Source organism: Kogia breviceps, chromosome 15 (genome assembly GCF_026419965.1).
Source record: "Kogia breviceps isolate mKogBre1 chromosome 15, mKogBre1 haplotype 1, whole genome shotgun sequence".
Taxonomy (NCBI): domain Eukaryota; kingdom Metazoa; phylum Chordata; class Mammalia; order Artiodactyla; family Physeteridae; genus Kogia; species Kogia breviceps.
This window is the reverse complement of record NC_081324.1, coordinates 85,973,371-85,988,119: the sequence shown is the minus strand read 5'-3', so window position 1 is coordinate 85,988,119 and position 14,749 is coordinate 85,973,371. Positions and strand designations below refer to the sequence as shown.

The 14,749-nt window shown below is 46.3% G+C and overlaps 1 protein-coding gene across 2 annotated transcripts in view; it reads left to right on the top strand.

Annotated features, from left to right (window-relative positions):
• Positions 1 to 14,749, top strand: part of LOC136792680 (uncharacterized) — a 506,767-nt gene that overhangs the window by 18,461 nt on the left and 473,557 nt on the right. For both annotated transcript variants that reach the window (XR_010836824.1, XM_067014889.1), the window contains one exon: positions 1,602 to 1,771. Coding sequence is in view for 1 of the 2 variants with exons in the window: in XM_067014889.1 (XP_066870990.1) it covers positions 1,602 to 1,771 (170 nt within the window). In the remaining variant the exon portion in view is untranslated. The remainder of the gene's footprint in view (positions 1 to 1,601; positions 1,772 to 14,749) is intronic.

The following is a 14,749-nucleotide window of genomic DNA, read 5'->3' as shown; positions in this document are numbered from 1 at the left end:
GATGGACACAGACTTAAGCAACAGAAGTCATTCACAAATCCTGTGCTGGGTGGCTTTTTGTTTGAACTCTCTGTTCAGTGCAAGAGTCAGCCTACAATGTACAAGTCCATGTCCATGATGAGAGGCTCTCCCTATATAGAAATGTACTGAGGAGGACACTGGCCCTTTGCACGTACACGTGCCCCATCTGACTTCTTCCCTCTCCTCCAAACACACGTACAGTGTTGCCACCCCATGAGTGAAGGCAGGCGGGGCTTTCCTTTTATGTATTTATTTTTTTGAAGCAGAGTTGATTTACAATGTTGTGTTAATTTCTGCTGTACAGCAAAGTCATTCGGATATACATATATATACATTTTTAAAAAATATTCTTTTCCATGATGGTGTATCACAGGACATTGAATAGAGTTCCCTGTGCTCTACAGTAGGACCTTGTTGTTTATCCATCCTGTATAGAACAGCTTACATCTGCTGACCCCAAACTCCCACTCCATCCCCCCCACACCTTGGCAACCACCAGTCTGTTCTCTATGTCCGCAATTCTGTTTCTGTTTCATAGATAGGTTCGTTTGTGTCATTTTTTTTAGATTCTACATTTAAGTGATATCGTATTATATTTGTCTTTCTCTGTCTGACTTACTTCACTTAGTATGATCATCTCTAGGTCCATCCATGTTGCTGCAAATGGCATTATTTCATTCTTTTTTATGGCTGAGTAATATTCCTTTGTATACATGTACCATATCTTCTTTATCCATTCCTCTGTGGATGGACATTTAGGTTGTTTCCATGTCTTGGCTATTGTGAATAGTGCTGCTGTGAACATAGGGGTGCATGTATCATTTTGAATTATTAGTTTTGTCCAGATATATGCCCAGGAGTGGGATTGCTGGATCATACGGTAGTTATATTTTTAGCTTTCTGAGGAACCTCCATACTGTTTTCCACAGTGGCTGCACCAACTTACATTCCAGGTGGGGTTTTCTTACATTACATCCCATCCCATTTCAGGCTGAGGACATGAAGAATCCAACATAGCTCCTTGTTAATGTAGGTCATGGTTGATGTCACGGACTATGCACCTTACAGGGTCCTTTCCCATCCTTGGTCTCACTATGCTTTCACAGGCCCACGTAGGCACCAATATTCTTCCCAAATTCTAAAGCTCAGAGTTTGCACCACGGGTCCACAGCCACACAGGTAAGTAGCAGTAGGAACAGCCAGAATCGAGGCCGTGCCTCACGAGTGGAGTAATGGTGGCCCTAGATGAAGGTGTCGGGCCACGTCCCGTGTGCGTGGCGCTTGGATCGTGGCGTCCGCAGGCGTGGGGTTGGGGAGGACTGAGCTGTGACAGCGCCCAGAGATGCGGTGCCGTCTGAGCTGCTCATTCAGGGAAGGACAGGGCCCTGAAGACGGATGGTCTGTCCACTCGGAGATGTGGGCAGCCTGTGAACCAGGCTCTGTCGACACCACCTGTGGCCTGTTGAACTTGGCGAGCCTCCTTTGGGTTGACAAAGGAGAATGTGGCAATTTGTTGCTTTCTTGACATTCTGCTGAGTCTCAGGTTTTAAACCGCGCTTTACCGTGTGTTTGTTTTGCAGAACAAATGGCTCCTCGTATGAGATCTTGCAGGTGGACTTTGGAATTGACAACAGCAGCGGCCTGGCTGGCGCCCAGCAGATCACCTGGCAGGCGGAGTACCCGGTGGAGGGCATACAGGATGCATCTCCGGCAACAGCCCAGAGATTCACTAAGCTGTGAACTGGTGCAGGTAACGGCCTTGGGAGGTGACAGGAGAGCAGGTGTTGAGGGGAAGGGCGTGTAGCTCCGAGCAGCCTGAAGAAGGCCCAGTGGGAGAGTTGGGGTCCTGCTCGAGGCAAGTGAGGCTCATCCAGCTGGCCAGCGAGGGTTCTGCGTGTAGACACACCATTCACTGAGCACCAGCTGTGTACGAGGCACCACACTAGGTGCTGGAGAAACACCTGCTGAGCAAACAAGCCAAGTGCTTGTGATCCAATAGGGAAGCAAACAAGTAAGCGTGAATTACAGACTGTGATGTGATCTATGAGAGGGGATTACAAGTGAGCGAGAAAAGGAGGAAACAACTTAGCCAGGTGGTCCAGAGAGGCCTCTCTAAAAGCTGACCTTTAAGGCGAAAAGAGACAAAAAATTCAGCCAAGCACAAAAAATTCTGGGCCAAGGGGCCCTTATGTATTGGGCTGGCCAAAAAGTTCGTTCGGTTTTTTTCTGAACTTTTTGGCCAACCCAATATAAAGAACTCACAAAACTCAGCAGAAAAACGACAACAAATCCTATTGGAGTATGGGTGAGAGACACAGATATTTTCCCAAGGAGGAGATATGGATGAGAAATAAACACACGAAAAGGTGTTCAACATCATTCGCCATTAGGGAAAAGCAAATTAAAACCACAATGAAATACCCCCACACACCTATTAGAATGGGCTAAACTAGAGAACCCTGGTACCACCAAATGCTGGTGAGGGTGCAGAGAAACTGCTTCTCTCTTACATCACCGGAGGGAATGTAAAATGGTATAGCTGCTCTGGAAAACGATTTGAGAGTTTCTCACAAAGCTAAACGTTCACTCACCAGACAACCCAGTAACCATCACACTCTTTGTCATTTAACACATAGAAATGAAAATCTATGTTCACGTGAAAACCTGAATATAAATGTGTATACGTAGATTTATTTGTACTGAAAAAATACAGGAAAATAACCCAAGTGTCCTTTAGTAGTTGAATGGAACATAGGCTGGTACATCCATACAGGGGAGTGTACCAATTTGTGAGGCAAAAGGCATAACTAGGGACACAGAAATGCTTCGATGGACATGCAGGAATCCGGCTTAGTGAAAAACAAATACCAATCTCAAAGGGTTACACGCCCTAAGTTTCCTTTTATGTACCATTTTTTTAAGGGGGATTTAATATTATATTTTATTTTAAATTATTTTTATTTTATTTTATATTATTTTATTGACCATGCCACGCAGCATGTGGGATCTTAGTTCCCCAACCAGGGATCAAACCCTAGCCCCCTGTGTTAGAAGCATGGAGTCTTAGCCACTGGACCACCAGGGAAGTCTCTATGTACCATTCGTGAAATGAAAAAACAGCAGACATGGAGGAGGGATGGGTTGTCGCCACAGGGGAAATGGGCCGAAGGTCGGGTGGTTGGTGGGTGTGGCTACAAATGGGCAACGTCACAGACATCCTTGGTAATGATGACAGAGTTCTGCATCTAATTTACTGTTGGGTACACAGGTCTGTATATGGGATTGAATTGCACAGAAATGCACACGTATACACACAAATGAATGCAGGTTAAAAAATGTTGGAAGTTGAATAAGGTCTCTAGTCAAGTTAACAGTAATGTTACCAATGTCAGTTACCAAAAGGAAAGGGGTGAAATAATAAATTAGGAGGGTGGGCTTAACATATACCATATACCACTGTACAGCAGAGGGAACTATAGTCAATATTTTGTAATAACCTATAAACGAAAGACTTCTGAAAAAGAGTGGGTATATATCTATTTCTGTATCTATCCATCTATTTATAAAGTGAATCACTGTGCTGTACACCTGAAACTGACGCAACACTGTAAATCAACTATACTCCAAAGAAACAAACAAACAAACAGTAATGTTACCGAAGTCAGTTTTCTGGCTTTATGTATTGTACTTCGGCTATGTAAGATGTCACCGTTGGGGCAGTGTACACAAGATTCTTTTTCCCATCTTTCAACTTTCCATGCGTCTATAGTTACTTCAACATAAGAAGATTAATTGTAAAAAGTAAAACAAGTGTACAGAAGTTGTTTAACTCTAGCTACAGTAGGCAGAATTTTCCAGAAGGCTACCATTCAGCAGTTTATGGAATTTGGAGACAGCCAAAAGAGCTGATTAAAAATTAACCAAGTTGGGCTTCCCTGGTGGCGCAGTGGTTGAGAATCCGCCTGCCGATGCAGGGGACACGGGTTCGTGCCCCGGTCCGGGAAGATCCCACATACCGCGGAGCGGCTGGGCCCGTGAGCCGTGGCCGCTGAGCCTGTGCATCCGGAGCCTGCGCTCCGCAATGGGAGAGGCCACAACAGTGAGAGGCCCGCGTACCACAAAAAAAAAAAAAAAATTAACCAAGTTAAGAAGCAACACTACCTACTTTGGTCTCACTTTACTGAATAGCTCCATTAACTTGCGGCCATGTCACAGCCAGTTCTCACAGTGAACCCAGCAATGCACTGTAACACACGTCGCCACCCCAGCACTGGGTAATTCAAACTACATGCAAGCCCGTTGTCGCTCTAGAGAGCCTCCCTAAGTAAAACTCAGCCCTGAGATACGACAGAAATGCGGTGTGCACAGCACACAGAAAACTGGCCTCCCCAGAGAAGCAAGAAACCCAGATAGCACTGAAGGAGGAGAGATCATCCCTGAAGGGCAGAGGCGGCCTGTGGCTAGGGCAGCGTGGTTGTGAGTCACTGTCAGGTCCTTTTTCAAAATTCTATTCTAGTTTTGTTTGCCCCACTGGGCAGCATTTGGGATCTCAGTTCCCCAACCACCAGGAATCAAACCTGTGCCCCCTGCATTGGGAGCTCGGAGTCGTAAGCACTGGACCACCAGGGACGTCCCCACTATCATGTGGCTTTTAATCTACAGACTTACGTTAGGCATTCAGCCTGCTGGACCAGCAACTGGAGCCGTCCCATTCGACATACTGAAAATTGTCTTCTCTCAGCAGGTTTGTTTCTTCCCTCCCTGAGCCCAAGTCATCCCGTGAATGCTCTGTGCAAATACCAGCATGAACCATCATTCTCGGGTGATCTTGAAACCCTGCACTTTGTAGATGCTGCTGTAGAACCTGTGCACTTGTCCAGGGCGATTCAGCCACGCACAGCTAATAACCCAGCACGTGGACACCAGTGAACACATTTCGGCAAACCTGTTACTGCAGCGTTCACTTAATGGGGGGTGGGGAGAGGGTGAGGTTATGCCATATAGTAGCCCACAATCAAAAACTGAGGAATACACAGGGCTGCAGAGCAGAATGCAGGCGAAAGTCAGCTAAATCAAAAAGAAAAAGGAAACACCCATTGAGATGTTGAATTCGGGTGACCTGTGTCCACTCCGGAAAACCTCTGCTGAGGGAGAGTTTGTGAAGGTGATGGGAAGAAAAACAGACCCAGCTAAACAAGTTCAGGAAAGAAAGTGGTGGCTGTCAGTCGGAGGAACAAAGTGACAGAATTCTGGGTGTTGCTGTTGCAGGAACGTGACATGACAAATTTCTACGTCTCTGTCAATACCATTAATATTTATGACGTATCTCACAGAAAAAGGTCCGTCAGGCGGCACATACATCAAAGACTTCTACTCAGGAATTGTTCCGTTTTGTTGGGTGATGAGCCCTGAATGACAAAATTGAGAGTGATTATGTGAAGGGTTTTATGTTTCTGTTTGGCCCTCAAAGGTGGTAAAATCATCAGGAGGCTGTATTCTGAGAAAATAATTTTCCTTTTGAAAAAAAAAAATCACCTTGACTGTTGAGGGAGAAAGTGAGTTGTTTATCACAAGGTGGAGTCATAAATATGCAAATGTTTATGAGCGCTGAGAGACATCAACTCTCTCCCAGATCCACCTCGTTCGTTCTCCTTTAATTTAGGGATTCTGCTTAGAAATGCCAAACCTGGGTCCTGCCTACAAAGTTCCTCTGCCCCTCTGTGCTCATCAATAGAGGAACAGTCCCTCCTTCTCCACAGCTGGGGAAATGAGGCTGCCTGTGTGGCCAAGGGAGGACATGTACCGACGCCACGGGATCTAAGACAGCTCCTTATCCTTCTGGAGCCCTGCTTTCCTTCTCTGTCAAGGGGGTTAATAGGACAATCTCAACAGGTTACTCTGAGGGTGAAATAAGGCAACATATGTGCAGTTCTTGTTACGATGTAAGAATATCATAGATGTCATCAACTTTGTTTTTTATTAGTATGCCAGCACGATTAAACGAGAGACACTTAAGAATAGTGGTGAAATTAAAAATATAACGGGGGTGGCATTGTCACGTGACCCATGGGACTAGATGCAGCTTGTAATTGTCGAAGTCCCTCCCCTCCCCGCAGGGCACACCAGCTGTGCATCGGCGCCGCCTGAGAGAAACGGCAAATAAATGTTGTAATGCGCTTTTTTTTTGGCATAGCTTATCGCGGAGTCCAGCACATCTTTTTCTAAATAACTTTAATTTTGCAAACTGCCAAGATGGCGTTTTTGATTGGCTTGAACTCTTTTTCCGAGGCGAGGGGCCCACAGGCGGCAGTCCCCGGGGTGCCCACTAGATGGCGCTCACAGACCGACCAGCTCGTGGCCGCGCTGCGCCTGCGCTCCCCTCCCCCCCCGAAGGCTCCCGCGCACACCTGCCCCGCGGCCCAGTCTTCTCCCCAGTCCGCTGACGGCTTCATCCAGCCCTTTGGTCCCTTTCGAGTCCCGGTCGCCTCAAACGTGAGAAACGAAGGTCCCTCCTGCAGCCCCACCCGGCGCTCAGCACAGCACCTGGGCCGCACCTGGGCCGCGGCCTCCGGGCCCTCGGACACGTGCTGCCCCTCCGCCGGCATCACCGCCCGCCCCGCGGCCGGACGGAGCCTGCGGGTGGCTGCTTTGCTCGCGAGGCTTTATCTCCGTAATGTGAAATCATACGTATTCGTTACAAAAATGTTAAACATAATAAAAGCACCCAACACCCCCCACAGGACATGAGTTATATCGGAGAACCATCTTTCGGGGCGGCCTGCATCCGTGAATCCGCGGCGAGAGGAGTGGCTGGCTGCGCAAGTAGACGGTGGTTGGACGCCGTATTTTACAGCAACGAACTCCTACTCTAAAGCTGGATTCTATTCGTGAAGGGGTTACATTCCTTTTTACTTATAGATCAAAGAGGACAAAGAATCCAAAGTAGAGTTGTCGTACTTCATAAAAGAAATGAGCCCCAGTGGAAAGATTCGCTGAGAAGAAGAGATTTTGACTTGTAAAATACCTTGGTAAATTTAAGAAAGAAAAGTCTGTAGAAAAAATCACACCAAGGTTTGGAACGATTATTATTGTCCCTGTTATTCTTGTTGCCGTCACTGTGGCTGCTGTGGTCGCCTCCCCGCCCATCACCACGCCGTCTCTGTTTCTTCCATGACACAGCTTGAGCCGTGACGTCGGCCCCGTGACTTGAAAGTAGAAGAATCGGCGCGCTGGGATCTCTTGCCGGTTCCCCCATCCGGGTATTTACTGGTTTTGCAGCTTTTACGTCGTTCAAGTCCGTCCCGGTGATCCCCTCGGTGGAGCCTAGTTGCTACATTTTAACTCTCTGACCGTGGGAAGCGGCTCGTGCGGCCTCGTCTCCGCTTCCTCGGTTACCCGCCGGCCAGGCCGTCTGGTGCTTCCCAGGCTCCCAGGTGGTGCGTGTCTTTTATGTGCCGTTGGCCCTTTTTTGTTGTTGTTGGGGGATCGCATTTCAGTTCCTTCCTTCCCACTGTAGTGTGTGTGATCTAGAGGATAAATGAGGTCAGTCCGGTGGTTCATCCACCGTCATCCCAGCCTTCTTTAGAAACCGTAGGGCGTCGGTCCTTCCTTCACACGCCTGCCTGTGTGCCAGGCACAGGGGTGGGAACCAGGACGGGTGAAGGACACAGTGCTTGGCGTCCGTGACGTCAGCAAGGACTTTGTGCCCGGGAACAGAATTCTGTGTGTGTGTGTGTGTGTGTGTGTGTGTGAAATTGCTTTAACAAAGACCAAGTTAAAACGCTGACATCCTTGGCTGGAGTAATTGTGTCTTTATTGATTTAGAGTCAGCTGGAGAAGCTTCTGGTTCTTTTCTGAGAAAAAGAGCAGGGCATTGAGAAAAGACCAAGGGAAGGGGCGCCGTAGGCCTCGGGCACACCTGCCCCCTCTTGCATTTTCCCAGAACCACCGTTGACCCTGGGAGACGCCCACCCTCGGCTGGTGAAGGTCATGAGGTCCTGGCTTCTCTGCAGGAGGGCAGCTCGCAGAGGGGGGATAAATCATCAGGAGGAGCTGTCCTGCTGGAGAACCCGGGCGGACGGGAGGGCCGCGCCCCACCCGGGAGGCGCGTCCACCTCCGAGCTCCCTGTGGTCCCCAGGGCCGCCCAGAGTCCCCATTGGAGAGGCAGCTGCACCAGGCCAGGCTCCCACGCAGGGAGTTGGCGGGGGGGGGGGGGGGGTGGTCCGCGCAGGACGAGCTGCCCTGCTCTGTCCCCACGTGGCAGGCGGGCCCCGACCTGCAGTTCCTCTGACCCCCGAGGAGGGAGGTAACGGGTCCTCGAGGTGGAGCTGACCCTGCGCCGTCCTCGGGGTGGTGATGCGCCGCCGCTCGGGGCGGTCACACGTCGGAGCCGAAGCGAAGCTGCTGGTAATGAGGAGGCGTGGTCCGCAGGGAGGAGGCCATCAGTGTGTGTCTCCCAGGTGGAAAGGGTAAAGGGCCAGGGAAACAGCAGGAGGCGCAGCGCGTGGCCAGGCCCCCCCCATCCCCCGCCCCGCCCGGCGGCTCCACGGGACTCTTGTCTTTGGGATCCTAAGCCTCCCGAGGACAGGCACACGGGCACACGTTTATTAAACGCCGCGGTGCCTGCAGTGCTGCAGATACCGCAGGTCACCGGGCTTCACATCAGATCCTCCAGCACCCGGTTCCCACGTGCTCGGCTGGGCGGTGGGCGTGAGAGCGCAGAGCGCGGATGGGGACAGAAGACCAGGCTCGTTCCCACCGAAAGCGGGCGCCGCCCTCAGCTCCACTCTTTTCATGTGAGAGTCGGAGCCCAGGTTGGCCCGACATTCCTGAGGTCCATGACCAGCCAGAAACTTGAAGATGAAAACCGTTTCCCATTTTTGATTGTTATCTGCAACTTTTAAAAGGAAGTAAAGTCCAGTGTGGCCAGCTGGCCACATTTCCAGGCAGGTGGTGGACAGAGGATGGTGCCCTCACTGAGGGCAGGGACTACCCAGTTTTTCATTCTGTATCCGTCCTTTTCCTTCATTGGGAAAGGAAGGAGGGAGCTAGAGAGGGATTGATTGATTTCATCCCTGGCTGTTTCCATGAGATACAGGCAGAGGGAGGAAAGAGGTGGGAGGTTTGGTCCAGCTGCTGTCTTGGCCAGTTTGAGCAGAGGAAGTGAAAGACGGGACCTATCAGAGAGACAGTAGATGGCAAAGCACTAAATCACAGCGATTAGGAGCGTTGGGACCTGGGGTGAGACGAGAACACAGGTTCAGATCTTGCCTTGACACTCTCTGGACGTGTGACCTGGGGCAAGAGCCTGGACCCCCCTGAGCCTCAATGTCCACATCTGCCAAATGGAGCTGGTAAATCAATAAGGCACAATTACTCCAGCCGAGGATGTCCCCAGCGGCTGCTGCGAGGGTCCAAGGCAGCCTGGCTCCAGAATCCATGCTCCACCCCTGCCCCCCCCAGTTTTCTGGTTCTCTGCCCAGCCAACCCCACCCCATCCCAACCGGGCCTGCTTCACTCACTTGCACACTCAGCTCTTGTTGACAGTGGAATTTATATCCGTGTGTCAATCAGATGTATGTCAGTAGCTGAAGGTAGGTTGACAGCTGGTGTTTGATTTGGATGGCATCATTAGAGACCATCTAGTAAGCTCAACCTGCCGCAGAAACTGAGGCATGGGGGGGTGACTTTTCCTGGTCATTTATTTGTTCTGCTCCAGATTCAGAGAGTATTTGTTTATGATCCTCAGCTAGGCAGAAGTTGAACTGACCCCCAGATTCCCGTCTCCCAAGTCCCAGATCTTTCCTGTGATGAGGAGTAGCCACGTGGAGTCATGTGTGAAGAGGACCGCGTCTCTGTTGGGTGGCTGTCACTCCTCTTAGTGGTGCAGCTCCCGGATGCCACCGGCCCAGGCGAGGCACACAGACCTTCATCACATCACACAGCCAGCGCCTCCCAAGTCATTCCCGGTCAGACAGTCATTTGGACAGAGGCGATCTGTGTTTCCCCCAAAGTGCATTCTCTTTCCGTTGCCAATTGATTATGTGTTTTATTCCCGGTCCGTGAGTGATTACTCCGTGATGCTGATGTGAGTTCCAGTTCAAAGGGCTTCATTTGTAACTCAGAGAACAAGCCTCTAATAGAGTGAAATTCCTGTTAATCAACTCTTTCAGTAGCATTGAGTTTTGGAAATCTAATTTGTAAAGGGTTTGCTAAGCTTGTGGCCATTCCAGTGTTCACAGCGTTCTTCAAGTCCCATTCTTTGTGTTGACAGAATTTTCCCACCAGTTTTCCCTGTCTCAGCAAATGGCGCCTCCCATGTGCTTGGAATAAAATTGAGTCGCAGATGTAGAAAACAAACTTATGGTTACCCAGGCGGGCGGGGGGGATAAGTTGGGAGATTGGAATTGACACGTACACGCGACTGCATACAAAAGATAACTAATAGGAACCTACCGTAGAGCACGGGGAACTCTGTTTTTTGCTCTGCAATGACCTATATGGGAATGGAGTCTAGAAGAGAGTGGATATATGTATATGTGTTACTGATTCACTTTGCTGCACAGCAGAAACTAACACAACATTGTACATCAACTCTACTCCAATTTAAAAAATTAATGGGAAAAAAAAAAAGCACTCAAAAATCGAGGAGACATCCGTGACGGTTCTCCACTTTTAACCATCATGTGGAACCCCAAAGATCTATCCAGAATCCAGCCATTTCGCTCCATCTCACCTGGCAACACCTGAGCCCAACGGCATCATCTGTTGCCAGGGTGACCACAGTGACCCCCCTGGCTAGTGTCCTTGCCAGTTCTATGACACCCATCCTCCTTTTTATTTCCTTCATAGCACTTAGCACTCCAAAATCATCTCGTGACCTTGTTGACGTCCAAAATCATCTCGTGACCTTGTTGACGAACTTCTCTCTCTCCTCACGGGAATGTTTAGTCCCCAAGGGAAGGTCATGTTTGTCTTTATATACTTCTGTCTCCTCACTACCTAGAAGACAACTTGACATCTGGTCGGGGTTCAGTAAATATTTGTTGAAAAAGAAGCATCAGAGAGAGGGACAGAAATAACTTTTTGAGCCACTTTGGCTTCCTAAATAGGTGTGGTCTTCTGAAGAGTGTCCCCCTCCATCCGTCTCCTTTCCTCCATCTTCCCTCTCCTTGTCTTCCCTTCTTTCTTTTGCTTCCCCCCCCCCTTTCCGTCCTCTCTATGTTCTCTGCTCTCCCATCTTTTTTTTTTTTTCTTTTTTAATGACGGTGCACTTTGGGTTGTTCCATGGGTGGTAAAAGGAGCAAAAAGAATGTTCTCCTACAAAGACGCACACGGGACTTGGACGCAGAGAGTGCGTGAAGGGGCATCATTACATCGTCATCTCAGTAAACATATGATCATAAACAGACTTAATGCTCTGCAGATGGCTGTTGAATTAATACATGGAAACAAGACAACTAGACAAAGGGGATGTGGGGCGAGCATTCAAGGCCAGTGAGGATGAAGGGGAAGGTGCGGGGAGAGATGGGGAAGGACTGTGTCGGGGCTGGTAGGTCCTATGATAGGCTCTTGACTTCTTTACTTTTTTTAATCAGTATGTTAAAAAATTGAAGTATAGTTGATTTACAATATTGTGTTAGTTTCTGCTGTACAGCAGAGTGATTCAGATATATAGAGAGATGTATATACATCTGTATATACATACATTCTTTTTTTGGTTTTTGGTTTTCTATATTACTATTATTTTTTTTTTTGGCCCCACAGTGCCACATGTGGGATCTTAGTTCCCCGAGCAGGGATCAAACCCACGCCCCCTGCAGTGGAAGCACAGAGTCTTAACCGCTGGACCGCCAGGGAAGTCCCTACATTCTTTTTGAAATATTCTTTTCCATGATGGTTTATCACAGGAGACTGAATAGAGTTCCCTGTGCTCTACAGTAGGACCTGGTTGTTTATCCGTTCTCTATAGAAGAGCTTACATCTGCTATAGCCTCAACCTCCCACTGACCCCCTCCTTCTTGGCAACCACCAGGCTGTTCTCTATGTCCACGATTCTGTTTCTGTTTCATAGATACATTCATTTATGTCATTATGTCATATTATAGTTTCTACATATAAGGCATATCATATGGTATTTGTCTTTCTCTTGACTTTTTATAAAAAGACCTTATCTTTGTGTGAGATGGGGTTTGAGGAGAGAAAGGTCTGACACGTATTTTAATGGTCTTACTCTGACTGCCTTGTTGAGCAAAGACTGAAGGGGAATAAGGGCAAAAGCCAGATTCCCTAGGAGCGTCCTGCAGTAAATGGTAGCTTCGGCCAAGGATGTAGTTCTGGAGGTGGAGTTGGTGAGGACAGTCATATTCTGGATGTGCAGAGGGGGATCTGAGAAGAGTCACTGAAGAATTTCATGTGGGGTGTGAAAGAGTGATGGCAGCAAGATTTAGAACTCAGAAAACAGAAAGGGTAGTCCATCGGTGGATGATGAATGGATAAAGAAGATGTGGTGTGTATATATATATATATATATATATATATATATATATATATATATATATATACACATACACACACACACATACACACACAGAGGAATATTACTCAGCCATAAAAAAGAATGAAATTATGCCATTTGCAGCAACATGGATGGACCTAGAGATCATCACACTAAGTGAAGTAAGCCAGACAGATAAATATCATAAGATATCACTTATATGTGGAATCTAAAAAAAAAAAGAAGAAGAAAAAAGATACAAATGAACTTATTTCCAAAACAGAAAGTGACTCAGACATAGAAAACAAATTTATGGTTACCAAAGGGGGGGGTGGATAAATTAGGAGTTGGGATTAACATATACACACTACCATATATAAAATAGATAACCAATAAGAACTTACTGTATGACACAGGGAACTCTACTCAATATTTTATAACAACATATAAGGCAAGATAATCTGAAGTGTGTGTATATATATATATATATATATATATATATATATATATATATATATATATATATATATATATATATACACACACACACACACACATACACACATATGTATAACTGAATCACTGTGCTGTACACCTGAAACTAACATGATATAGTAAATCAACTATACTTCAATTTTAAAAAAAAACAAAAAACAAAAAAAAAGCCAGAAAAGGTAGAGTTACAGCTATTTGAGACTGAAAAGCTTTAAGGAGTAGCTCTGGTGAGCATAGAAGGATGATCATTGAGAACAAAGGTCAGAAAATTTTGACATTGGGCCAAATCTGGCCTGTTGCCTGGTTTTGTAAATAAAGTTTTATTGGAACACATCTATGCCTATTCAAGTATTATCAGTGTCTCCTTTTGAGGTAAAAACACCAGAATGGAATAGTTGCCATAGTTGTGTGGCCTTAACTATTTACCATCCATCCCAATAAGATCCGTGGTCTGTAGCACTGAATTATAATTATTTACGAACTGTTTTAAAATAAAAATTAATGTCTTTATAAAATTTTAAAAGTACGCTACATGTGAAAACTTAGACTAAATTTGCGAGTGGCATTTTGAAAACAAGTCATTTTCTAGGCAAAATTCACATTCAAATCTTAAGTGTCTATATATGACTTTTAAAATAGGTGACCAGAGTCTGGTTTTAACTGTAGGATCTATATTTTGAGATGAGAGGATGGCTTCATCAGAAGGACAGATGGGTCCTTTTTGTCTTATTCACCCCCCCCAAGTTTCCTCTGTGAGAAAAAGAAGGAAACTTTCAATTGTCCCTTCATTTCCTTGTAGTAACATTTCCTGACACTTTGTATTCTACATTAATATCCAAGCTCATTGAAAACTCTGTCTAATAAAATAAGCTATATAATTTTCTTCTCAGGTGAAATGAGAAAAAAGTAATGGTCGCAATATTATTATAGATACTGGCACAATTATATTTGTAGCAGCTCTGACCTCCTGGTGAAAATGCAAATTAAAATAATAGCTCAGCTTGTGTTTGTCTCCTGAACAAATGCAGTTTACTGGGTCCCTGAAGGTTCGCTGTTCACCCGGGGTTGATTGGATATTTTTTTCAGCAGAGGTGGAGAGAAGGGACCTCTGGTCTGAGATTTTGGCAAGGGTACAGGTGAAGGAGCTGTTAGCCTGGATCCAGTTTTTAATCACTTCCCAGTGGCAGCATGATTTGGGGCTATAGTCTAGACAAAACAGGGTTCTCGTAGGATGAAATCTCCTTACATGTTAATGAATATTATGATTCAGGTAAGGAATTAAGAAAACAGGTGATCCATTCTTTTGCAATTTGAGTTTGCTTGTACAAATGGAAAAAGATAATAATTTGTTCAACATAGTGAATTGATAGACAATAAAAAAAAAGATGGAACTTTTCTCTAAGTTGAGGGGAGGTTCAAAGAGGTTTCTTTGTCTAGCAAGATAAAGGTCTGTCGTGAGAAATAAGCCCACTTAGATGCTTAAAGATTCAGGCAAATAAATTATGAAGTTGGATGTAATATCATACAGCTGTGGAGACAAAAATAAGTTTATATCTAGCAGTTTCTTTCGTATGCATTTGATTCTCGAAATGCTATTCATAAATGCTGGAGCAGCATGTTAGAATTATTTTAGATTATAATAATTTAACAAAGCATTCACTTTATATGTTAATCTCAATAGACTTATGCCCATTAAGGAAAAAAGTGGTAAATAATTTATCAGAGGGAAAAAACTA